Source organism: Parathielavia appendiculata (assembly GCF_033297405.1).
Source record: "Parathielavia appendiculata strain CBS 731.68 unplaced genomic scaffold N657scaffold_3, whole genome shotgun sequence".
In the NCBI taxonomy this organism is placed as follows: Eukaryota; Fungi; Ascomycota; class Sordariomycetes; order Sordariales; family Chaetomiaceae; genus Parathielavia; species Parathielavia appendiculata.
The window spans coordinates 532,453-554,822 of NW_026944222.1; the positions used below are offsets into that span (position 1 = coordinate 532,453).

Sequence of the window (22,370 nt, forward strand, 5' to 3'; positions counted from 1 at the left end):
ACCTAATTATTGAACATGGATTGAGGCAGTTGCATCTTTTCGGAAGGAGCGCTGCAGGAACCCAACGCAGGTTTAAGTTCAAGTTGTTTTCAATAGGAGACTCTTTTGGGTTTGGCAGTGAAAAGTGGAGCGTTGCAAACCACATGCCGGGGCAACCGAACCTTGATCAACCAGATCTATATCTGAGGGACTCGGAAAGCTTTTGAGGCACCAACTGAAGGTGTAAGTAAGGAATCTGAGGGTGGGGGGGAGGGGATTAACTGGAAAAACAGTTAATCAAGAAGATACGGTTGACGCAATACAAGTTTAGTATACCACTCAGTAACTTGATATAACTAACTAAATCAATGCTTGTTTATTTATTCATTGATGTTGAACACGGACGGAGAATAGATCCATCAATAAACTACCTGGCGTTGCAGATTAACTATCAACGATCAAAAGCTTGATTCCTCTTAGTTAGCTTGCTTTTCAACTTCCACCTCAAAACTCTTTTATCTGTCTGCTCCTTTTCCTTCCTCTTCCCCTTAGGACTTCTCTTTTCATCTATCCCTTTATCTCTTCTCACCTTAACTTATTGTCCCCTTGATCTTCATTCATCTTGTTTTCTAGGTTACTGTCGTCGTATCACTTTCCCCCTTTATCTATGTCTACCCTGTGTCTCCGTAGGGCCTTCCATATGCCACACTAACTGATACACAAACTAAAGCTAGGTTGGATAAGTTTTTCAATGTTGAAGAATATCTTATCATTCACCCAATACTCAGCTATCAAACATCACGAGGGATTCTGGAGAGACGTAAAGTCACTAACAATTAACGTTAAGTTAACTAACTAACCTTAGTTTGGAATGAGATTACTCACAATTGTCAAACCTCAAGAATTCCATTCACGTGGACCGCCACCAAGTGCGCAATTACTCCACTGCAACCTGACGTCAGGACATTTCCGTCAAGTCTCTGACACCCGCTTTTTTCTTGAGTGCGCAACCTGCAAACTGAGGAAACGACGAGAGGGTAAACGCTCCCGAGTCTAGCCGTTAATGAACCGGCATCAATTTCCACTCAAATTCGATGATGGCATTAGGTGCCGTATTACATCATGATTAGGGCAGGCCTGTTTCACTACGGGAGGCTACGATGGGTCGTATATATTGAGAAAGCTGTCCTGTCACTGCTTCATTCCCTACCTGGTAATTGATAGCTTACTGAATTCCCACGAGAGATCGAAACATTACAGCAACACATCAACATGTCTCACACCGAGGCCGCCACGAAGCACGCCGACCCGTACAAGGAGGCCAACCTCGACACCGAAGTCTCGTTGGAGAAGAAGATTCAGGACCTCAACGACTTCGTGAAGGCATGCAAGTTCGGCATGATGACCACCCGTGATGCGAAGTCTGGAAGCTTGGTCTCGCGGTGTATGGCCTTGGCTGCTCAGGTATGCGCAACGGCGAAACCACGCAAGTCTGGCAACTCCTGACTGATCCCATCCCAGGAAACCGGCGGTATAGACCTCCTCTTTCATACCAACACCGAGTCCGGCAAGACAGACGACCTTGCCAGCGATTCTCACATCAACATCAGCTTCCTGAACAGCTCAGGTGACTGGGCTTCCGTAAGCGGCACAGCCAGCGTGGTCACAGACCGGTCCTTGGTCAAGCAGCACTACAGTCCAGATCTCAAGGCCTGGTTGGGCGATTTGGGCGACGGGGTCCATGACGGAGGAGAGAATGACCCCCGCATCGGCGTTATCCGGGTCAAGATGACTACGGCCCACTACGCGATCTCAAACAGGACCGTGATCGGGCAGATGGCGCAGGTCGCTCAGGGTATAGTCACAGGAAAGCCGGCGGTGGTGAACAAGTTGCGCCAGATCAGCGAGTCCGAGGTCCAGCAATGGCGGTCGTCTCATTAGGAGGTGGAGCCCTGGCTGGGAGGAGGATTCTGATTACGGCATCGGATGCACGATTGGACGTAGACTTGAGGATAAACGAACATTCGCTATCCAGTGTAGTGCCTTGGTAGTGATTTCGAAGGATTCAGTTGAAGTATCGTCATGTAAAGTGACACTCATTGCTTGGCCTGGTACTCAGCCTTCCATATCTGGTCCCAACTCTCCTTGTTGGTAGCGAATTCGCGGACAAACTCATGCTCGAGCTCATGAGTTCTCCTCCCCAGGAGCACCATGCTGTGCAGCGGTGGCCCCAATTCGTCGTCGGCGTCGCAGAGTTCCTTCAAAGTACCCGCGACGAACTTCTCCGTCTTACCACCCACACGGGCTGCACCGATGGCCAGACTGTCCGGACCAAAGACCCCCTGACCCTTTTCTTGCTCTATCTCGAGCATCTGCCGTGCACAGGTGCCAACCGACATGTAGCGCGGCGGCTCGTAGATTTTCCTGCCCCTGGCCATGTTCTCCAGGCTCTGCTCCTTGACCTTGATGTCGAGGAGGATGAGCGTGTGCAGGCCAATGTCTCGGTTCTCCTTGATCCGGTCGTAGAAGCTGGCCGGGCGCCAGTTGTCAGTGAAAAAGACCATACTGACGGTCTGGCCAAAGTTGTACAGCTGGAGTCCGGCGGCGCCGATGCCCGACAAGATGGACGCGTTCGGGACCGTCTTGACGGGAATGCCGAGCTCACGGGCACGGAGAACCAGGTCCGTGTGAGTCGTGGCGCCGAAAGGATCGCCGACGACCAGGAAGGCTACGTCGACGCTGGCCGCATCGCGCAGGATCTCGTCGCTGTTCGACTCGACCATCTCACGGTCGGCAACCACAATGGAGCGGCCATAGTAGGATTCCTACTATGCATTAGCGTTAGTTGAGCCTGGCGCCAGGACAGAGGAGGAGACATGTACGTACAAGGACGGACGGGTCCACGAGAAGGATGCTCGTGTAGGCCTCAAGGTAGACCCTAGAAGCCTTTCTCACGATCTCAAGGCCTTTGACGGTGATATCCGTCTCGTCAGAAAGACCGAGGCCAACCAGATAGAGCATCTTGTCTGACTGGGGAGTGATGCTTCAAGTTTCTTTCCGCAGCTTGCGCAGGTTTGGGCAGAGCAATGCAAGATATCTTATGTGGGAATACTGCCATTGCAAATGTACTTGTAACCCCGCCAACAGTGCCCCGCCAAAATTTCCGTCACGGTCAGGCAAGAAGCTTATCTTATCGCTCCCGGCGCAGACAACAGCAATCGAATCCAGAAGCTTCACATCACAACACGTCCATCGCAGCAGCAGCAGACGAGCGTAATACGTGTAATCGACTGCCCAACATGTCCAAGAACGGCTCGGCCTACGGACAAGCGGCCGGAGACACCGACTTCCGCAAGAAGTACGACCTCGACGAGTATGCGGCGAAGGCCAAGGAGCGCGAAGCCGCCGAGAAGGAGGAGCGCAAGGCGCGGTGGGAGGCCAAAATGGCTGGCAAGAAATACCACAAGCCGATGGACGGCAGCGAGACGTTCACGACGGCGCGCAGCGCGACCCAGGACTTCAGCAAGCTTGTGGGGACGTCGACGCTGGTCCCCGCCGGCGCGGGCGTGGGCAAGCGCGGGCGCGGCGCCGGCTTCTACTGCGAGGCGTGCGACCTCACGTTCAAGGATAACCTTCAATGGGTGGAGCATACCAACAGCATGCAGCACCAGCGAGCCATTGGCGCGACGGGTGAGGTGCGCAGGGCCACGGCCGAGGAGGTGCACGCGCGCATCGACGCGCTGTGGGACAGGGAGCAGGAGCGCAAGCGGGAGCAGGTTGTGTCGCTGCAGGAGAGATTGGAGGTGCGCAAGGAGGAGGAGGAGAGGGAGAGGGAAGAGAAGAGGCGGAAGCGGAAGGAGCTGGAGGAGCGCAGGCGGTTGGAGAAGGAGGCCGCGGCGAAGATCAAGACTGAGTACGGCGAGGATGTCCGGATCGAGGGCGAACACGACGAAGACGACATGATGGCCGCGATGGGGTTCACTGGGTTTGGGACCACAGCCAAAAAGTGACGGCTTCTGGGCCCGTCTGGTGCGGCTTGGTTTTCATCGTACTGATGGTCATTGTCTGTAAAGGTACAAAAGATACCAGCGACAGGTCGGCGTTTGGAGTTCAGGTCGGCGCTAGCTGCATGTATGAGCGGTTGAATAGGTAGATCCGGTGTGAAGCAATCCGATGCATAATTATGAACAATCGGTAACTTGACATTATTGAGGTGCCAGATCTGCATCGTCTACTCCGTATCTCTGCGACCCTGTCGGCCCCACCTTCCGGAGCGGTCCGACGCAAGGCCACAAGGTTCCTTATGAGCACCCGAACACCCCGCTTTGGCTGTTCGCATGACTACCAAGTCTAATGTAGGCATGCTTTGCCGACAGAACAACCAACATCAGAGCGACATTCTTTGGTTTGTTTCTTTCGATAACGCAGGAGGCCTACTCGTTTCTTTGATCCGTTTCTAATTCGCGCCGAACCTTCGCCTTGACCAAGGTCGAAGCACATTGGTTTCCTGAAGCGCAGTCGAGGAGGGCTTGGCATTTGCAAAAGCTCGAGCACGGTACTACGATACCACGAGGTCGGGAACAAACATGGCCAGCTCGTCGGCGAGCTCGGCCGCTGCGGCCACCCTACTCAAGCGCCAGCTCAAGCAGATGCAGTCAGCGAAGGATCTTCCGGGCATCTCGTGCGGCTTGGTAAACGACAACAACATCTTTGAATGGGAGGTCATGCTGATGATCAGCGACGACTGCAAATACTATGGCGGTGAGTCCTTCCACCTTCCCTACCCTGACACCCGCTGTGTCCCAACTCCAGCTGACGATCACTGGTTTCGAACTAGGAGGAAATTTCCGCGCCCACCTCAGCTTCCCCCCGACATACCCGCACATGCCGCCCAAGATGGTCTTCCAAAGCCCGATCCCTTTCCACCCAAACATCTACCCGAACGGCGAGCTCTGCATCAGCATCCTACATCCTCCCGAGGAGGACAAATTCGGCTACGAGGCGGCTAGCGAGCGATGGAGCCCCGTACAGACGCCCGAGACGATCTTACTGAGCGTGATCAGCCTGTTTGAGGACCCCAACGACGAGAGCCCTGCAAATGTGGAGGCGGCAAGGCTGTTTCGCGAGGAGAGGGAGGGTAAGAGCAAGGATTTCAGGAGGCGGTGTCGGAAGTGCGTGAGGGAGAGTTTGGGAGAGGACTAGTGGGGAGTGGAAAATGGGCCAGGGATATATGATGGAACCAAATGATCCGACACATCTGCATTGATAATGCCAATGCATCTGGGATTCCTCGGGGCTAATAAGAGACGACGGCCGAGCGTCTCAGTGTCAAGTTTTGCTGCAAAGGAGTCAAGGGCACGGCGAGGACCCGATTACGGTAAATCGGACAGCGCACAGGCATTGACACGTGCGAACGGTTCTGCAAGGAGTTGACGTTATCCATCACAAAAACCCAAACTCCCATCGTCTTTTGTCACCAAACCCAGAACCACTCCAACTTTGGAATCCCACTCTTCATCCCACCGCCTGCTCCCCTCCTTAGCCGCCCCCTTCCTCAGCCTGTCCAGCTCCGTTCTTCCTTCGTCGCCCAACAAGTGCCCCAGGATACCAGCCAGCTCCTCCGCCGTCTCAAACCCGCGGCCGTTCTCGCCCTCCTTCACCAGCTCCCCAAAGCTCTCATACGCAGAATACGCCGCTACCGGCAGCCCGGCCCCAAACATATCCACCACCTTCATGGGCAGATCCACGCCCGAGCTGCTCATGTGCAGACAGACCCCGAGATCGGCGCACGCCAGCAGGCTGGCGTAGTCCGCAAACGGCAAGAAAGCCGTGAAAATCCGCACATTGGGCAACCGCCCTGCCGCAGTGAGCTCGGCAATCTTGCGCTGGTACAGTTCCTTTTGCGGACCCTTTCCCGTGATCACGGCCAGCAGTGGGGTCGCGGAGGACGAGGTGGCGTCGGTGGCGTACCGCACCAGAGCGTCCAACAGCAGCGAGAAGTCCTCGTCGGGCGTCCAGCTTGTGCTGCTGATGAGCAGGCGCACCGTGCCGTCCAGCAGGCGGGGGATGAGGGCGGCGTCAGGGCCGAGGAGGACGCGCTTCAGAGTCTTCTCCCTTGTTTGGGGGGAGGAGATGGGTTGGAAGATGGCCGCTGGCCGGTCGTGGACGGTGAGCATGGGCTTGGTGATGGAGTAGGGTGGGCGGCGGAGCTGGCGCGCCATGGCGTGGGTTACTGTCAGGTGGAGGTCGGCTAGGCGGCCAAGGTGGCATTCGTAGAACTTAGAGATGGCGACGAAGGGGTGATTGGCGCCGCGGGTGCCGGCGAGAATCGTCCATCCGTAGTTGTGCCAGTCGATAATGAGTTTGCTGTTGCGCAGGCGACAGATGAGGCTGGCGACGGCGAGGGTGGGAATAGAAGGGGGGTTTTGCATCAGGATCCATTGGGCTGGTGGGAGCGTGTAGATGAGGAGGTGGGCGAGGTGATAGACTTGGTAGAGAACCTTCCAGGGAGCAAAGAGGATGAAGGGAATGAAGTTTGGCCTGCCTCTTGGAGTCGGCAGGGGCATGATGGTGATGTTGGCATTGCTGACTAGGTCGGGGTGAGGGGCCGTCTCTGTGGCATGTCAGCCAACCTGTGTCCCGACTAGGATCATGCCCTTGAGTCCTACCAAGATACCCGATGAGATTCACTTTTGCCCCATGTTTGGCTATGCTCAAAGCATGGTAGGTCATGCGTGGGCTGCGGCCGAGGTCACCGAGGACAAGAACATGGACCGAAACGCGGTCTTCAGGGGAACCTGCAGCAGGGCCCTTGTACTTGGTGATGTTGACGAGGAAGAGGATAATGAGCGCTGCAAAACCGAGAATGCAGAAAGCGACGGATGATATCAATATAGGTATCATGCTTGCCTCTTTTCTGATGGCCGTTGTGTGATGCAGGGTTTGGGGCTACGGCTTGTTGACAGATGGCATCTGCTCCAAGACAATCAGTGAGCTCTTCAGTACATGAACTTCAAACCTCCAAGGATCAAACAGCTGCGGTATCGAAATCGAAAACTGTCGGATGCTGTTTCAGTTTTCACCCTTGCAGTAGACAGCGCCGATATCAACAGGCCTGGCATCACTGATGTGAAGCTGTTAGTGAGGGTTTATGAGCTGTCCAATGGCTGGTCCAGTTCGACCCGGTCCTCGGGTTGCAGCATGCTTATCGGGCTGCATGACGATGCTTGATGATGGGGCAACCAAGAGTATAGTGCATACAGCCAATCAGCGTGTTAGCAGGCTCAATCACTTCCCCACTGGTTCAGGGGTCAATGGCGGAAGTGGAAAGCGGCCAGAGAACCGCAGTGGGCTTTGGGGGGAATGAACGTGGAGAGATCGGGCAAACAACAACCGTGACTTTGCCGAGTTTGAGGAGGCATCTTTCCTGATAACCAGCCATCATCATCTCCAGATTTGGAACAACTGCGGAACTCTCCTTCCTCTGCCTTACAGCTCGGAGTAGCACGAAGAGTAGACCGGCTACACTGCATTTACGACTGGTTGCCCACAGGTATAGTCATCGTCTGTTTCGTGTGCCACCCAGAATTCTCACTGACCGCCTTGCGCGTTGTTTCGATGTAGGATCCGGAATCACGTTCATATTCAAGTCAGCGCCGTTACCCTACGATCGGCGGCCGTTCCATTTTCCACTTATCTGAGGTCGAACAAGCCTCCCGATGCCTAGAGAGAGGTGACTCTAGGAGCACCGCGCTCCCGCACTCCACGAACAATAACCAGACCCCTTGTTTCGCGGCTCTTGAAAGCCGCAGGTCTTGGATAGCGTCATAGCTGGACACCATGGCAGCCTCCTATGCCCTGCCGGCCTCGGCGCTCCATCAGCACCACCACCATGGGCCAGACACGGTGTGCTCGCACGCACACTCACACTCGCATTCGCATTCCCACCCGCCATCCCTCAACTCGCTAAGCCCGTCGCGGAGCCGCAAAGTATCTCTGTCGAACGGCGCGCACTCCCACGCCCGGACTCACCAGCATGATGGCAACCATACTCAGTTCCGAGCGAACCCGCGCGTCCCCGTTCCGATCAACGTCATGCCGCTGTCCGAGCCGAGCACACAGTGGAAGATTGAGTCGACGCCTGGCGGGAAGTCTCTGCTGTCGCCCACCACTGCCAGCTTTGATGCTGCTGGCGTGTACGAGCCCCCGGTCGCGTCCCGGTCGAGGTCGCATTCGCATCCACATCACCAGCACCATCACCACGAACACTCGGCGCCACGGTCGAGAATTACAGGTTTCTTTCTCCAGTACACCCCGAGCTGGCCATTACTTCACGCAGTAGTGGTCGACAAGGACTCGCGGAGGATATTCTACTTCATGAGGTTCGTCCATGATCTCAGCTCACTCTCGGCGTCCCAACTGACAATTGCGAAATCAGCTTGAACCTGGCATTCATGATGGTGCAAGCCTTCTACGGTTATATAACAGACTCGCTCGGTCTGCTCAGTGACAGTGTACACATGTTCTTTGACTGTGTGGCGTTGGGAGTTGGTCTGTTTGCGGCTGTTGCGGCCAAGTGGCCACCAAGCGAGAGGTTCCCGTACGGTTTTGGGAAGATTGAGACGCTGAGTGGGTTTGGCAACGGGGTGTTCTTGATACTGATCAGTGTGGAGATCATGACGGAGGCATGCGAGCGGATATACGAAGGCAGGGAGACCAAGCGGCTGGGGGAGCTATTCGTCGTCAGCACGGCCGGTCTGCTCGTCAACCTGGTTGGCATGATGGCGTTTGGCCACCACCACCACGGTCATGGGCACGACCACGGCCATTCCCACGGCTGCAACGGGCATGCTCATAAGCACCAACACTCTGACCACCACGGCCACGATCATTCTCACAGCCACGGGCAACACGACGAGAAGCACGGGCATAGTCACGGTGCGCAAGCCCACTCGCATTCTCATTCTCACGACAACGAGAACATGTACGGTATTTACTTGCATGTCCTGGCCGACACTTTGGGAAGTGCGGCCGTCATCGTCTCGACGATTCTCACGCACTTCTGGAAGTGGTCAGGCTGGGACCCGCTCGCATCCTTCCTCATCGCCGTCCTGATCCTGCTCTCGGCCCTGCCGCTGGTGAAGTCGTCCGCCCGGCGACTGCTCCTCACAGTGCCGCCCGAGGTCGAGTACAACCTGCGCGATACCCTGTCTGGAATCACCGGGCTGAGGGGAGTGGCGGGGTATGCTGCGCCCAAGTTTTGGATCGATGATCGGAATGCTGGGGAAGGGGCTCCGGCGAACAAGCTGTTGGGTGTCATGCACGTTGTTGCGGTTAGGGGCGCAGATATGGAGGACGTGCGCGATCGGGTGCGGAAGTATCTGCTAGAGCACAACATCGATGTGACGTTACAGGTTGAGCGGGAGGGTGATACCAGTTGTTGGTGTGGTGTCGGGAGGAGCCCACTATCGCAGTCGCACCGGGCGACTAACAGTTCCAACATCTTTTAGGACAGGATTTGCTGGATAGGGCATGTACGATTCTCGAAGAATTTGCTGTACGTATTGCTGGCATTTGTTGGTGTGTCGTCCGCGTTTAATTCTGGACGGATCTGGGACGTGTCTCATACTCGCTTACAGAGTAATGCCTTTGTATTGTACGCACATACTTGGTTAAATGGCTTGGAGAAGGTCTTCTACAGGGAGCAATGGAGATAGTCAGTGGTCGGGCTGGGTGCTCTGTTTGATATTGCCGAGCCCTACGGGTGCCGCCCACCAACATCCCTCTGCCTGCCGATTAATCGCGTTGCCGACCCCTCGGGCCGAGAATCGGGGAGTGGAACTTTCCCGAGAGAAGCCAAGCCGGCACTCAGATGGCTCCACTTATTCAACTTCTTCACAGCAGCCTCTGCTCTCGTTTGCCTGCGGTTACTCCTTTTATCTGCCCTTTTTCCTCCACCTTCCCGATGCCAACCATACCGTGGTTTCAGGCGACCTCGCATGAACATTTTCACTATCAACGACCTCCAGCGATGTCTCCAGGGAACTATCTGCTGAAGGACCTCGCTATGAACTCATTTCATGTCAGGGAGGCGGAGCGTTTCTGGCATGACTGTGAGCGCGTCACGGTGGAATGGTTGGAGCTTGCCGAGCAACTCGACAAGTTCGTACAAAACACTGAGCTGTTACAGACTAGGCAAAAGGTCCTTCATCCTCAACAGTTACACTTCTTGCTGCCGATTCATGTCCTGTCTCGGTAGAGGATTCCCCACTAGCGGCGTTACCTCGAGCGCGGCGGCGCTGTTGACGTGAAAGACGAGCATGGATCTACGCCCTTGGAGCATGCTTGTCTCTCCAAGAACGACCATATCTCCGTACCATTCCTCGTTCAAGACGGCGCCGATGTAGACAAGCGCAACTTCACGGGTCGCTATAAGGTTTAACGCCTCTATTTCTCCTAATTCTATCGCGTGCGCGAGTGGCATTGGCCCAGTACTTGTTGGACCATGGTGCGGATATCTCGAAAGCCGCAATCCCGTCCTTCCCTACCGCTCTCATGGCAGCCATTATGCTGGCCGTTTGGAAATGGTGAAATTCCCGGTCAACCATGGCGGCGTCGACCTGACCAACTCAAACTCTGCCGACAAAGGAGCGCTAAACTTTGCTTGTGAGCGTACGAGACAAGTACCGGTGGAGGTCACCGAACTTCTTCTTTCCAGGGGAGCCGATGCCATCTACCGAGGGAACCACGTAGAGCCCCCTCGGCTCGAGCGACAGAAATGGACAGCCCGGAAGCTGTAAGATGCTGCTGAAGGCAGGGGTCAGCGTTGATAGAGGCACTGGCTACACCCGCCGTAGACCGTTGCACATGGCCATCCTACACGGCGACATGGAAACGGTCAATGTGCTCCTTGACCACGGAGCCAGCCTTGTCACCAAGGGTCAGGGCATTGCAATGCGATATGGTATCCCATACATGTGAAATCCGTACCAAAGCTCCAGACGCTTCTCAAGACCGTCGAGAGCCGGCCTGGCACCAAAGAGGCTCTTCATGCGCCTGATAGACATGGCATCACGCCGCTCCATGAATGTGCTGAATATGGCCCCGCCAAGTGCGTTGAATTGCTTCTGGGTGTGGCTGACAGCCGGACCATGGTATTGTAGGTGGATTTGGAGGGAAACACCCCGCTTTCATCGCGCAATCCGTGGTCGGGATGCACATCTAGATGACCCCGATGACGGGTACAAGCGGACTATGGAACTTTTGTTGAGCCACGGCACGCGAATCCCACAAGATCTAGGACCACGACTGCTCTGGTTTGCTGTCGAGTCCGGATCTCTGGAGATTTGCCGGCGAGTACTCACACTCGACGGCCAAGCGGCCAAGGACCTTAGGGATAAGCACGGATGGGCCCTATTGATGGTGGCTTTGCGGAACCGCGACCTTGAAAGTCGCCCAGGTGTTGTTGTCCTTTCTCAGAACTAATGAGCCAGCTAGCCGCGTCCTGGGGCATATTCCCAACACGGGCACCGTCTCTCTGGGCGGGGAAGCATCTCACCGAATCTCATTCAAGCGACAACCTTGAGTTCCGAAAAACATGTCAACATCGGAAGACGATCCGCCCGCAACGAGCGAGCCACCCAATCCCGTTTGGATTGTCCCGCTATTATTCGGAAATCGACATTGTCCGAGTCATGGAAACCTTTATTGGCATAAATGTCGCTATTGAAGGTCACTGCCACCGGTGGACTTTCCGAGGTTGCTCTCCGAGTTGGTATAACACGGGGATCAATATGTAGATCTATCGTAGTCAAGATGGCCGGGTTTTGGGGACTCCTACAGTCACGAGTCCGGGCGAAGAGAGGGTTAAGTTATACCCATTTTCTGGACCGACATACAGGCGAGGAGGCACCGTCGGGTGTGGAGTCGACTTTGTGAAAGGCGTCATCATTTTCGCCAAGAACGGTGTGCTTCTCGGTAAGCGCCCGTCTTCCTTTCCTGTATTCTCTTCCTGAATTCTCAAAGAGTGAATATCTTGCTGATGGTATGTGAACAGGCGACGCGGTTGAGTAGCTCCCTCACCGTTGACTGTTTCCCGTCGTTATGATAGCGAGAGAACGATGTGGATCAAGGCCAATTTTGGGACGGACCCAACCAAATCCTTCAAGTACGATCCAAGTCAGTACGGAGAGAGGCAGTGGCCGCGCCCGGGATTGTGTAATGTCCCATGGATATACAAAGACCCGGGTCTCTGCACAGCCTGGACGCACTCCGCCCTCGAGATTCCAACACGAAATGGTTCAAGTTATCCTTGATCAGTCTCAGCTCCTAGCCACATCAGAAATTCTGATACTCCTGCTCCCAATTGCCCCTGCCCCTCTCCTGCTCGACGAAAGCCTCTCCTGCATGAAGATTCTTTAAGCGAGCACTATCAGCATGCGGCTTAAAAAGGGGAGGAACCTGCAAGCGCAGGCGTTGGGCAACACCCGCGCAAGTGCGGAGTCCCGGTATGTGCACATAGGCTACTCGAAGCCGCATATGCTGGCTACAACGATCGTCCGATGAGGCATGCGCGTGGCCATATCACACCGATACTCCATAACACGCCTCAAACCTGCTTCATTGCTTGAGATAAACGCGAGCAGGGGCCGGGTATGGGCTACAAGCAATTCCATCCGGTAACCGCCGTAGACACTTGACCAGGAAGAGCGCATTCACATGCAAATCTCCAGTCAGTCTTGGCGCGAACACCTTATTTGCTCTGCAAGGAGGGCCAAGGTCATGCGGCAGGGTTGCAGACGCGATTCCTTGATGACTGTCAATTGGCTGGCAAAAAGCCAAGTTTCGCAGTCTCTCACCCATCCGTCCGGTGCAGATGGGGATGGGATGGACCGCAGCGGCTGGATGAAGGGATTGAGACTCAATATCAGGCATGTTCTTCCTGTGATGGCAACGCGATGGCGCCTGCCCCTCCATCCCCGCGATGCCGAATCGCCGTTTGAGCTTACCCCACACTTGCGGCAGAGCAGGGATCCGACTTTCACTTAACACTGTGTGGCCAGGATGTGTCTGGCTCTCGTACACCCCCAAAGCAGCAAATCCGCCTTCTCAGGAGCGAGCGAGCAACTATAACCTTTGAGTAGTTGTAGAATTGTAAAGTTGAGGATGCGAAGCCTGCCGCGTGGCGCGCTGTTTGACAATTCAATTTGCAACGGGACCCGAATTCCACCCGCCCCAGACATGGCGGGGCCTAGATCCCCTTTTTGCCGAGGTTTCTACCGTGACGTCCGTGGCTGGATTGCGACGGGCCGAGAGACCCTCAAAACCCCAACTGCCGCCCAAACCCGAAGCATGCCCCTGGCTCTGTCTGTCCTTTGACATTACCGAATAGGAGCACTCTAGTCCCATAACTACTTTGCCTGATTTCTGATACTGCTCGTTCCGTCATACCTGAACATCGCGCGTTTTGCGACAATTACCAAGCACCATTCCTGGAACGGCACAAAGGGGGTTTACGCTGAGAGGGTACTTAATACGTTGAAACGCCGTCCCAAGACGGTATCCCGGATCGACCGCGCTCTCCGAACTATACAGTCCCCTAACACAAGATGACCACGCCCTCACAGTCTGAGACCGCCGGCGCGGCGGTCAACCAAAAGCTCCAGTCCGCCCTTCCGTCTGCGGTCGCCAACAAGATCCCTCACATTCCCGAGAGCAAGGATGAGCTCAAAGCCGAGATCAAGGCCGAGGCAAAAGCAGCAGCATCCTCGGGCCTGTCACAACTCCGGTCCTTCGTCGCCGGCGGCTTCGGCGGTGTGTGCGCCGTCGTCGTTGGCCACCCCTTTGATCTGGTCAAGGTGCGCCTGCAAACTGCCGAGAAGGGCGTCTACTCGAGCGCCCTCGACGTCGTCCGGAAGAGCGTGGCCAAGGATGGGTTGCGGCGGGGTCTGTACGCCGGCGTCTCCGCGCCGTTGGTCGGCGTCACCCCCATGTGTACGTCCCAGGTTGCTTCTCCCTTCTCTCAACGTAGCAGATTCGCTAATCAACGCGTTTTACAGTCGCCGTCTCTTTCTGGGGCTACGACCTAGGCAAGACCATTGTGCGCGCGACCAGCACTGTTGCCCCCGACGGCTCCCTGTCGATCGCGCAGATCTCGGCCGCCGGCTTCTTCTCGGCCATCCCCATGACCGCCATCACCGCGCCCTTTGAGCGCGTTAAGGTGATCCTGCAGGTACAGGGCCAAAAGAAGCTCGCGCCGGGCGAGAAGCCCAAGTACTCGGGCGGCATCGACGTGGTGCGGCAGCTGTACAAGGAGGGCGGCGTGCGGTCCGTCTTCCGCGGCTCGGCCGCGACGCTGGCGCGCGACGGGCCCGGGTCGGCCGCCTACTTCGCCGCGTACGAGTACATCAAGAAGGCGCTGACGCCGCGGGACCCCGTGACGGGCGAGGCGACGGGCAAGCTCAGCCTGACGGCCGTGACGTGCGCCGGCGCCGGCGCCGGCGTCGCCATGTGGATCCCCGTGTTCCCCGTCGACACCGTCAAAAGCAGGCTGCAGACGGCCGAGGGCAACGTGACGATTGGCGGCGTCGTCAGGGGCCTGTACGCCCAGGGGGGCTTCAAGGCCTTCTTTCCGGGCTTCGGGCCCGCCCTGGCGAGAGCCGTGCCTGCGAACGCGGCGACCTTTTTGGGGGTTGAGCTGGCGCATCAGGCTATGAATAAGGTTTTCAGCTGAGGGGGGAATGAAGTGTTCGGTGCGCAGGATGTTCTGTCTGCAGTTAAGAGCCCTGCATGCTGTCTTTCATGGTTTCTGAGGTGGTGTGGGTTGGCATCGTTGGTCATGGATATCTTGTCATTGCAAATGTCGTCGGCTGTCTGCTCGTTTGAGGGTGAGGAGTTTGGGTTCGAACTCGGGCATGCTAGATTTGAAGTATCTTTTCGCACACTTTTGCGAGTCGGGTTCAAGTTTTCCGGTCACATTGTCAGATGCTATTTTCATAGACTAGAGCTAGCTCTAGACATAGACCAACGCCGTATGGGTCCCTCCAAAAAGGAGCAACAACGCGGTCGATAACCTTCTTTCGGCCAAAACAACTGCGGATGTGCTTCCCTCACCCTTCCCTTTTGAAGGCCCCAACGCGCCTTTCTCACTTCAACTCAAAAACTTCCCACCACACGCACCACACAGCCCCTCTCCTACGAGCCGCCGCACCTCCTCCCTGCGCTCTTTCGGCATCTTGGCCACAAGCACTTCGGCTCTCATCGTTCGGAGCCCGCACGCCCCGCAGCTGCGCGTCGCCCCCGGCGTCTGCACCGCCAGCCCGGACGTGGCGCAAGTGCCGAAGAAGTGGCCGTTGCGGCACCCGCTCAGGGATCCCCTGCGCAAGTCCATGGCCAGGCCGCACAAGTCGCACGTCTGGGTCGCCAGGGCAGGGGCAAAGAGGTGGCGTAGGGTGTGGGCATCCCCAGAATTGGAGTCGACGTCGTCGGTGTTGGCGTCCGGGCTTGAGGCCGGGTAGTGCACCCCGCGGACTTCAGGCCCACCGCCGTAGAGGTTTTCGAAGAGCTTTGCTTCGGTTGTCAGGTGAGTCTGTTCGCTGGTCGGTGTGTGGTTGTCCATAATCATAACTTGCGGATCGATCGGGAGGCCATAGTCGGATGCCGCCGCCTGATCGTCCTGCTGCTGCGCCTGCCGCGGGCGTCGTGGCTTGTGCCCGAACAGTACGCTCGACCGCACCGTGTGCCAGCCGCCGCGCTCTGGGTGCTGCGTGTTATGGTTGCTGACGAGGACTGCGGATACGCCGCCGCCGGGGGAGAGGGTTATGCCGTGGAGACGGAATCGGTGCGGGTGGACCTCAGGAATCTCGAGCACCGTCGCCTGACCAGCGCCGGTCACGTTTTCTTCGTCTGCCAGTGAGTCCAGATCGCCGTCCAGGTCCATATCATCCTCATCATCATCCGATTGCGACACAGAACCCTCGGAGCCGCTGTCGTCGTAGGTGCGCGTTAAGTGCATATCAACTGGGACCCTAACCTCCACTTTTTGGGCAATGGTGCGCACCCACTGGGGCCGTGGATCTGCGGCCGGGTCGTTCGGAGGAGGGACGTTGGTCTGGTACCAGTCGTGCGTGGTGGCTGTGGCCGACATTCGTATGAGGGTATACAGAGGTGTTGGGGTTGGATTGGCCAGATCAGGCGGATGGATGACGAGATCTGGAAAAGTTAGCCTAGACTTGCTGATGAAGTATGGGAAAGTGTGCCGGGACAAGCTCATACCGACGATGGGGTTCTGGGAGCCTTGGTCTGCCCCCTCTCGGTAGATCGTGCCACAGTCCCAGGCGCTGTGCTTCTCCGGTCGATAGCTAGGGGACCCAGAGAGCGCCACATCGAACTGTTTAAGGTCAAACCCAGCGGCAATCAGTCCCCGACAAGATCTAACACTGTCATGGGTCCAGATCTGGAATTGTCAGCTTGAAGCCAGGAAGCCAATGAGGCAAATAGGGGAAATATTGTACCGCGTCTTCAAACTCTACAAACGAGTCTGTCGAAAGATGCACGCACATTCCGTAGGCGTCTTTGCGCCCAATCTCGATTTTTGGAAGCTTCCCCCTAATCCAGGGTTCTCTGATCGTAACTTTCCGGAATCCGACATAGCTGCGGTCGATAAAGGAGAGGACGCAAGTTCGGGTGTCGCCAGTCTGCAGCCAAGGACCCCATTTGAGTCCAAACGAGGTGCCACATGGGACGTAGTCCGGGTCCAGGGGCTAGTTGGACAGTTAGAGAGTCCAATAATCGACCAAAGATGTAGAAGTTAAACTCACGTTGGATGGTTCGTGAGGTCCTTCGGCTTTGAAGCGTGCCACTTCTCGCACCAGCCAAACCACATCCTCCCGCGGCTCACTCCCGAACGATCGATTCCCCTTTGCCTTGGTGTCGTCCGCCGTATAGACGCACTGCACGCTAACGACGGCGACCTCGTCGACATCGTTGACTGTTGCCAGCAGTGCCTGTCCGGGGGCGATCTCGCGGGCCCATGCAAAGCCACGGAGATACTCGCTGACGTCGGTCTGCTGCCCCGGCACGACCAGCCGCTCGCCCAACCCCCACAGCACGATCCAGGAGGTAAGCTCGCGACGCTGAAGCATGCCCTCGTTGGCGCGCGGCAGGATATTCCCAACCTCGCTGCCGTCGCCAAACATAGCGAGCGTCCCGGATCCGGTCAAGACCCCCAAGATGGGCCGGCGGTTGACACCCAACCCGGACGGTGACCAGCCGACGCACACGACGTGATTCATACTGCTGCCGACACCGGTGATGGGACCGTAGCCGGCTCCGAACGGCCTGTGAGCTCCCAGGCCGGTGCTCTCACCCTCCTCATCTTCGGACTCGTAGGCATCGTCGGACCCGGCCGACTCGTCGTTGCTGTCGGCATCTTGACCCTCTGCGCCGGCGGCGCCTTCGTATGGGAAGGGGATGTTCTGAGCCGTGAAGAGTTCCCGATTGACGCGCGGGTCCAGGGGTGGGAAAGACACGGGCATGTGCTTGCTGCCCTCGGAATATTGTGCGCGGATGGCCTGGTGGGTGTATTTCTTTGAGCCACCTTCCTCGTCATGATCCTCGTCCGAGGATCCATCGTCAGCTGCGGAGCTCCCATTTGCAGGGATACCATATTGCAGACCGCTCATGCGAGCCTTAATCCTTTCTCTGCGCTTGGACAGGTCGGGAAACTCGGGAACGAAGACATGGACCGAGTCGTCAGCAGCGACAGCAATCTCTCCATCGCATGAGAATTGGATGGCCCGCCTGATCAGTGGCCGTGAGTTGATGGTTATTTCTCGGAGGGGGAGAAACTTGTAATCGCGCTTTGTCAGCTGGCGGCTTCACGAAAGGCAGATGTTGCCAGAGACAACAACAATCCTGGTTCTAGTTTGTGAAGTGAACAACCATGCAGTGAGCCGGGATGGGCAGCACGTGACGAGAAACATGCCAGAAGTTGACAAGATCTGGATGGAGGGACAACATGTTGATGGCGAGTCGAGACCTTCAAAAATGCACTCTGTAACCGGAGGATGGCATGGTTGTGATGAATGCCGGGTGATCTGCTCGGATGAAAGAATAGGCAGAAACTGAAGTTAATAAACGAACTCACTTTCCGCTTATTCGGTTTGGAAACTGCCTCGCTCATGGTGATAACTCGCCACAAGATAGAACTTGTGGTATTGTGCCGGAAGTAGGGGTGTTTAGATTGCGCATATTCATGACAAGATAATCAAGCCATCAATGCCATGCAAGCCCTGGAGTGGGAAGTGAGCGAGTGAGAGAATGTTGAGTTCCAAGACAATGATGCTGCCGGAAATAACCCTAACCCGCGTTTCCAACTTTCTTTAGCAGGCTCGGCAGGCTCTCAGACGCGCCTCTCCATCCCTCTCGGACTTTCGAACTCCGGTGGTCAATCTGTTAGATGCGGCAATTCCATGGCACTGTTGTAGCCATGGTCTCTCCCTCCCGTGCATCGGACTTCTTTGGCAGCCACAAGCCTCTCAATCCATATCACTTTCAGTATGGGGTGAATCACAGGCCACGTGAAACCAGCTACTGAGCGATCTGTTAAACCAAATGAATGCCATCGATTTATTAGAATACTAGTCTCAGCAAGTCCTCCTCACCTCCCGGGACTTTCTAGATATGAGCTTAGCCCCCACAATAATGTGCACCCGGCAACAGCCGCAGCCCCATATACCTTCTTCGACCACCAATTCTCATCCGTCAGTGGCTTCACAGAATGCACGTTCTTCTGCGCCGACGCCTTAACCTCAGCCTGTCCTGTCGCATTCTTTCTCTGCGCTGCCACTGCCTCCTCTTCCTCGTCCGCCTTGTGGTGCAGCACCGCGATGGTCCTACTCAGCGAGAGCAGCTCCTCCTCCAGGGCCGTGGTGTTCCCGGCGCCATCGACCTCGACATTCTGGACGTTGCCAAAGAAATCCGTCACGAGCCTCTTGCGCGCTGCTTCCGCCCCGCCACGGAATAGGTCGTAGCGGACGCCGGCGTGGGAATGGATCTTCTCGTACGTGTAGCTGTCGAACAGGTCGCCCAACGTCTTCTTGCTGCTCGTGTCACGCACCTCGGTCTCGAGGAACTCGAGGTTGTAGTATGTGTAGCGGTCAATGACGGCGACGCCAATGTCGTTGTCCGCGTGGTGCGAGTACGAGGATTGGTCCAGCTCCGAGGAGCCCGTGGCGATGATGTTGGGCGAGTAGAGCTTGCTGTACATGGTATTGGCTTGGCAGGTGTCGATCATGAAGAGGATCTCGTTGTATCTGCGTGGGTCAGAACTTTGGAGTTCCCTGTGGGAATAGACAGTAAGGGGGTGAAGTTCACCTCTTCTTCTCCCACATCTGCTCGAACGCATCGGCCAGATCAAACGCGCCAATCTCCTCGGCGTCCTGGAATTTGAGAAATTCATTGCCGCCATGGCCCGTCATGTACACCAATATATTGCTGCGGTCATCTGTCAAGAGCCGCTTGCTCCGCGGCATCTCCTCTCCCACACGGTCGGTCAGCAGCCGAATGAAGTTCTCCACCGTCACCTCATAGCCTCTGTAGTCCACCTCAATATTGTCGCCGTATAGATCGACTGCGCGGTCGGCATTGGAGTAGACGGTGCCCGGGAAGGCGTTGCGCGGGTTGCAGGCCATGTCGTCAGGCAGCATGAGGATGATTTGCGAATCAGGGATGCCAAGCCTCTTGACGGTGCGGTAGATAGAGAGGACATTAGCAAGATGGCGGTAGTTGAACCAGAAGCGCGACGTGCAGACCAGTACGGCCCAGTTGCTTGTATGCTCGGCCCCAAGTGTCGCGGGCGCCAGCAGCGCAGCACCGAGCAGTACAGGCAGCCTGAACATGCCCGAGAGCTTCATTTTGGCTGGGAAAACAGTGGAAATGAAGCCTAAATTGCGAAGTTTTGCGTCGTTGTTGTCACATGCTTTTATCACGGTGATTTGAGCCTTCCAGTCGAATCGCTGGGTGGCTTAGGTGGTTGATGATATGGTTTGTCAGCGGCGCGCCATTGTTGGAGAGGACACTGCAATTGTCCTGTTACATAAGCTGCCCTGGGACCATCCCAACGGACAAGGAGTCCAGGACAGAATTCAGGAATGAAATTTTCAATTACCAAAATATCAACCAAATCCTAACATACTTCAATCAAGACCTCCTTGAAAACTACTCTAGTAACTAAATCTTGATTATCTCATATATATTATTATTATTATTCCTATACCATTATGCACTAGGGCTCGCTAGAGCCTCTACCACTAAATACAAAGGAAAACTATATCCATAATGCTAGACTAAAAATTCTTATCTCCTCATACTAGTCTGAAGTCCTGAATCCTCCCACTATAGAGATGTAACGGGCTTGGCCCGTAAAGGCCTCGGCAAACTCTCGGCCAAGACTCGAGATTCGGTGGACTTCTATCTCGTTCGATATCGGCGCACAGGCCAAGGATGTGGAGGATAAGACGGCAGGTATCTTGCATAGTGTTTCACTCTTTTTCATCATCTCTCTCAATTCGAGACAAACTCGTAGAGTCGTTACCAGCTAGTTGCAATATACTCCTGGGACCGTTACAAGAGAAAAGAAAGGCGTAAATATAGTAGCTAACGAGGCTATTGAATTAGCTAGTTCTAGCTGTATAGCTAGCTTGTACTCTAAGAGTTTCTTAGAGTGTAATAGCCATCTAATATATCTTCGTATATAAGCCTATTAGGATTAGTCATCAGGTAACTAAATATTTATTTATTTATATATATACCAGTCAAGACTGGGGCCATATAGGGCTCTCTACTATCTCTAATCCTCTATATCTTTTTTATCGCTTCTCTATATAGAGTGTTGAAAATAAAGTATCTAGAGATAACTACGGTGAGTTTTGCAGACGATACTGATCTCCTAGCCTTTGGCTGCGAGCCTTAGGCCAATTGCCGGCAACTAGAAGAGGCCTAGAAAACCTATTCATAGTGGGCTAAGTCTAGAGGGATAGTCTTTACTGGAGAAAAGAGTGTGAGGAAAGGTGGCCCGTGCGCCTAGTTACCTTCTTGCGCTACAGACGCGCATCTTGTGTCTTCTTCTTTTTCCTTTCCCCAGCTTTCGATTAGCAGAATTGAGTAATGTTTGCAGCGCCCTTGTGCCTCGCCATATATTGCTCGTCTCTCACAAAGAGCGACCTAATTGACTTCAAGAAAGGTTGAAGGCAATAGCTAAACCTAATTAACCTAGCCACTTATAAGGCCAAGACTTCGACGCTATACAGCCTATACCTTCTTGCTGGTTCCCTGGAGTCTGGCTGGATTAGAGGCAAGATTGGAAGGCTTACTGAGAAGCTATCGAATGAAAGCTGAAAATATAGAACTTCGTACTATCTAGAATAGTGTCACGGGATTCCCCGTTTCTTGTTCTCATGGTTATGTCGTATGCTTGCGGTTATGCATACGTCATGGGGTTTGATCATACGTCTATGGTCATGCTTACGCATAGGCCTCTGCTCCAGTACTTAAGGTCTGGTTGCACGCCCATTCCTGTCATCTAGCTCTTGCTCTTGTTGTAGCAATATCGATCTTGTATGTGCGAGCTGACCAGGCCTTGGGTGGTGCCCGTCACAAATAGCTGCTAAAACCTAGGGCCTAGCTCTAGCCAAGGCCCGGGAGGTCTATACCAATTGCATTCGTAGTGCTCTAGCTTACAGAGCTTAAAGCTTCTATAGGCCTATTCCTATTAGGAGCCAGCTATAGAGCATTGCAGAAGACTTCTCTAGAAGGCCCTGAATAGGACGCTACGGATAGAGGCCGGAGCCTACAAGGCTATCCTAATTCGATACCTCAAGGCTGAGAAATAGGTTCCTATACTAGATCTCTATTTCAATGAGAGGCTAGCCAACTTTAAAGATAGGCTCCAGAAGCCTACCTTCCTATTTCCTCAGCCTTCTTAGCTGACATTAAGGCTTGTGTAATGATACGTGCACAGCTAACCCGCTCAGCTATGTCGTATCTCTCTGAAAAAGGGTGTCGAATCGCAAGTCGCTCTGGTCTCACGATCCTATAAGTTATATTGTCACGGCCCCCACTATGAGCCCTACGTTTAGGCTATTGGCAGGCGAGACAATGTGGATTTCATGACGAAGCGACATGACTCGCAACAGAGGGAGGATATTTGGAGAGCGGGAGACTCAAATCGGAACTTGGAAAACCTCTCTCTCAAGGATCAGTATGACGAATCTCGAAACCCCAACTTCTGAAAGGGACTCCTGAAGGTTTAATTTGACAACGGGGTGAGGTTCGGTGAAGCCAAAGGGTTCACAACAAGCAATGTCCAAAGGTACCGACAATCTTGCACTTGA

The 22,370-nt window shown here is 55.0% G+C and overlaps 11 protein-coding genes across 11 annotated transcripts; 7 read left to right on the forward strand and 4 right to left on the reverse strand.

Annotated features, from left to right (window-relative positions):
* Nucleotides 1-957: 957 nt before the first annotated feature.
* On the forward strand, nucleotides 958-2,057 carry N657DRAFT_642342 (uncharacterized protein). Its single transcript, XM_062792322.1, has 2 exons — nucleotides 958-1,443; nucleotides 1,501-2,057. Exons 1-2 carry the CDS (start codon nucleotides 1,252-1,254, stop codon nucleotides 1,918-1,920), a joined length of 612 nt encoding a protein of 203 aa, XP_062649368.1. The 5' UTR covers nucleotides 958-1,251; the 3' UTR covers nucleotides 1,921-2,057.
* Nucleotides 2,058-2,075: 18 nt separating this feature from the next.
* N657DRAFT_631862 (Diphthine synthase) lies at nucleotides 2,076-3,000 on the reverse strand (the record flags this gene model as incomplete). The annotated part of the gene is made up of 2 exons (XM_062791098.1): nucleotides 2,076-2,804; nucleotides 2,866-3,000. 2 exons carry the CDS (start codon nucleotides 2,998-3,000, stop codon nucleotides 2,076-2,078), a joined length of 864 nt encoding a protein of 287 aa, XP_062649369.1.
* A 178-nt stretch (nucleotides 3,001-3,178) lies between these two features.
* Nucleotides 3,179-4,168, forward strand: N657DRAFT_642343 (uncharacterized protein). Its single transcript, XM_062792323.1, has one exon. The coding sequence runs from the start codon at nucleotides 3,279-3,281 to the stop codon at nucleotides 3,987-3,989; it is 711 nt and encodes a 236-aa protein (XP_062649370.1). The 5' UTR covers nucleotides 3,179-3,278; the 3' UTR covers nucleotides 3,990-4,168.
* A 397-nt stretch (nucleotides 4,169-4,565) lies between these two features.
* Nucleotides 4,566-5,181, forward strand: N657DRAFT_567181 (ubiquitin-conjugating enzyme; the record flags this gene model as incomplete). The annotated part of the gene is made up of 2 exons (XM_062788489.1): nucleotides 4,566-4,740; nucleotides 4,817-5,181. The coding sequence occupies 2 exons, from the start codon at nucleotides 4,566-4,568 to the stop codon at nucleotides 5,179-5,181; spliced, it is 540 nt and encodes a 179-aa protein (XP_062649371.1).
* Nucleotides 5,182-5,297: 116 nt separating this feature from the next.
* On the reverse strand, nucleotides 5,298-7,134 carry N657DRAFT_272201 (glycosyltransferase family 33 protein). The gene is made up of 3 exons (XM_062786557.1): nucleotides 7,013-7,134; nucleotides 6,648-6,951; nucleotides 5,298-6,592 (listed from the first exon to the last, which is right to left on the reverse strand). Exons 2-3 carry the CDS (start codon nucleotides 6,880-6,882, stop codon nucleotides 5,415-5,417), a joined length of 1,413 nt encoding a protein of 470 aa, XP_062649372.1. The 5' UTR covers nucleotides 6,883-6,951; nucleotides 7,013-7,134; the 3' UTR covers nucleotides 5,298-5,414.
* Nucleotides 7,135-7,321: 187 nt separating this feature from the next.
* N657DRAFT_591252 (uncharacterized protein) lies at nucleotides 7,322-9,751 on the forward strand. Its single transcript, XM_062789904.1, has 3 exons — nucleotides 7,322-7,531; nucleotides 7,603-8,360; nucleotides 8,417-9,751. The coding sequence occupies exons 2-3, from the start codon at nucleotides 7,819-7,821 to the stop codon at nucleotides 9,486-9,488; spliced, it is 1,614 nt and encodes a 537-aa protein (XP_062649373.1). The 5' UTR covers nucleotides 7,322-7,531; nucleotides 7,603-7,818; the 3' UTR covers nucleotides 9,489-9,751.
* Nucleotides 9,752-9,908: 157 nt separating this feature from the next.
* Nucleotides 9,909-10,364, forward strand: N657DRAFT_642346 (uncharacterized protein). The gene has a single exon (XM_062792324.1). The coding sequence runs from the start codon at nucleotides 10,010-10,012 to the stop codon at nucleotides 10,235-10,237; it is 228 nt and encodes a 75-aa protein (XP_062649374.1). The 5' UTR covers nucleotides 9,909-10,009; the 3' UTR covers nucleotides 10,238-10,364.
* A 1,367-nt stretch (nucleotides 10,365-11,731) lies between these two features.
* On the forward strand, nucleotides 11,732-12,607 carry N657DRAFT_642347 (uncharacterized protein). Its single transcript, XM_062792325.1, has 2 exons — nucleotides 11,732-11,989; nucleotides 12,061-12,607. The coding sequence occupies exon 2, from the start codon at nucleotides 12,099-12,101 to the stop codon at nucleotides 12,291-12,293; it is 195 nt and encodes a 64-aa protein (XP_062649375.1). The 5' UTR covers nucleotides 11,732-11,989; nucleotides 12,061-12,098; the 3' UTR covers nucleotides 12,294-12,607.
* A 699-nt stretch (nucleotides 12,608-13,306) lies between these two features.
* Nucleotides 13,307-15,051, forward strand: N657DRAFT_669867 (mitochondrial carrier). The gene is made up of 2 exons (XM_062795505.1): nucleotides 13,307-13,971; nucleotides 14,037-15,051. The coding sequence occupies exons 1-2, from the start codon at nucleotides 13,587-13,589 to the stop codon at nucleotides 14,708-14,710; spliced, it is 1,059 nt and encodes a 352-aa protein (XP_062649376.1). The 5' UTR covers nucleotides 13,307-13,586; the 3' UTR covers nucleotides 14,711-15,051.
* A 76-nt stretch (nucleotides 15,052-15,127) lies between these two features.
* Nucleotides 15,128-17,825, reverse strand: N657DRAFT_567815 (uncharacterized protein; the record flags this gene model as incomplete). Its single annotated transcript, XM_062788545.1, has 4 exons — nucleotides 15,128-15,962; nucleotides 16,383-16,432; nucleotides 16,491-16,739; nucleotides 16,797-17,825. Coding segments are annotated over 4 exons (2,163 nt in total), but the record flags the coding sequence as incomplete, so codon positions are not given.
* Nucleotides 17,826-18,397: 572 nt separating this feature from the next.
* N657DRAFT_642349 (uncharacterized protein) lies at nucleotides 18,398-20,091 on the reverse strand. The gene is made up of 2 exons (XM_062792326.1): nucleotides 19,354-20,091; nucleotides 18,398-19,292 (listed from the first exon to the last, which is right to left on the reverse strand). Exons 1-2 carry the CDS (start codon nucleotides 19,890-19,892, stop codon nucleotides 18,638-18,640), a joined length of 1,194 nt encoding a protein of 397 aa, XP_062649378.1. The 5' UTR covers nucleotides 19,893-20,091; the 3' UTR covers nucleotides 18,398-18,637.
* Nucleotides 20,092-22,370: the final 2,279 nt, after the last annotated feature.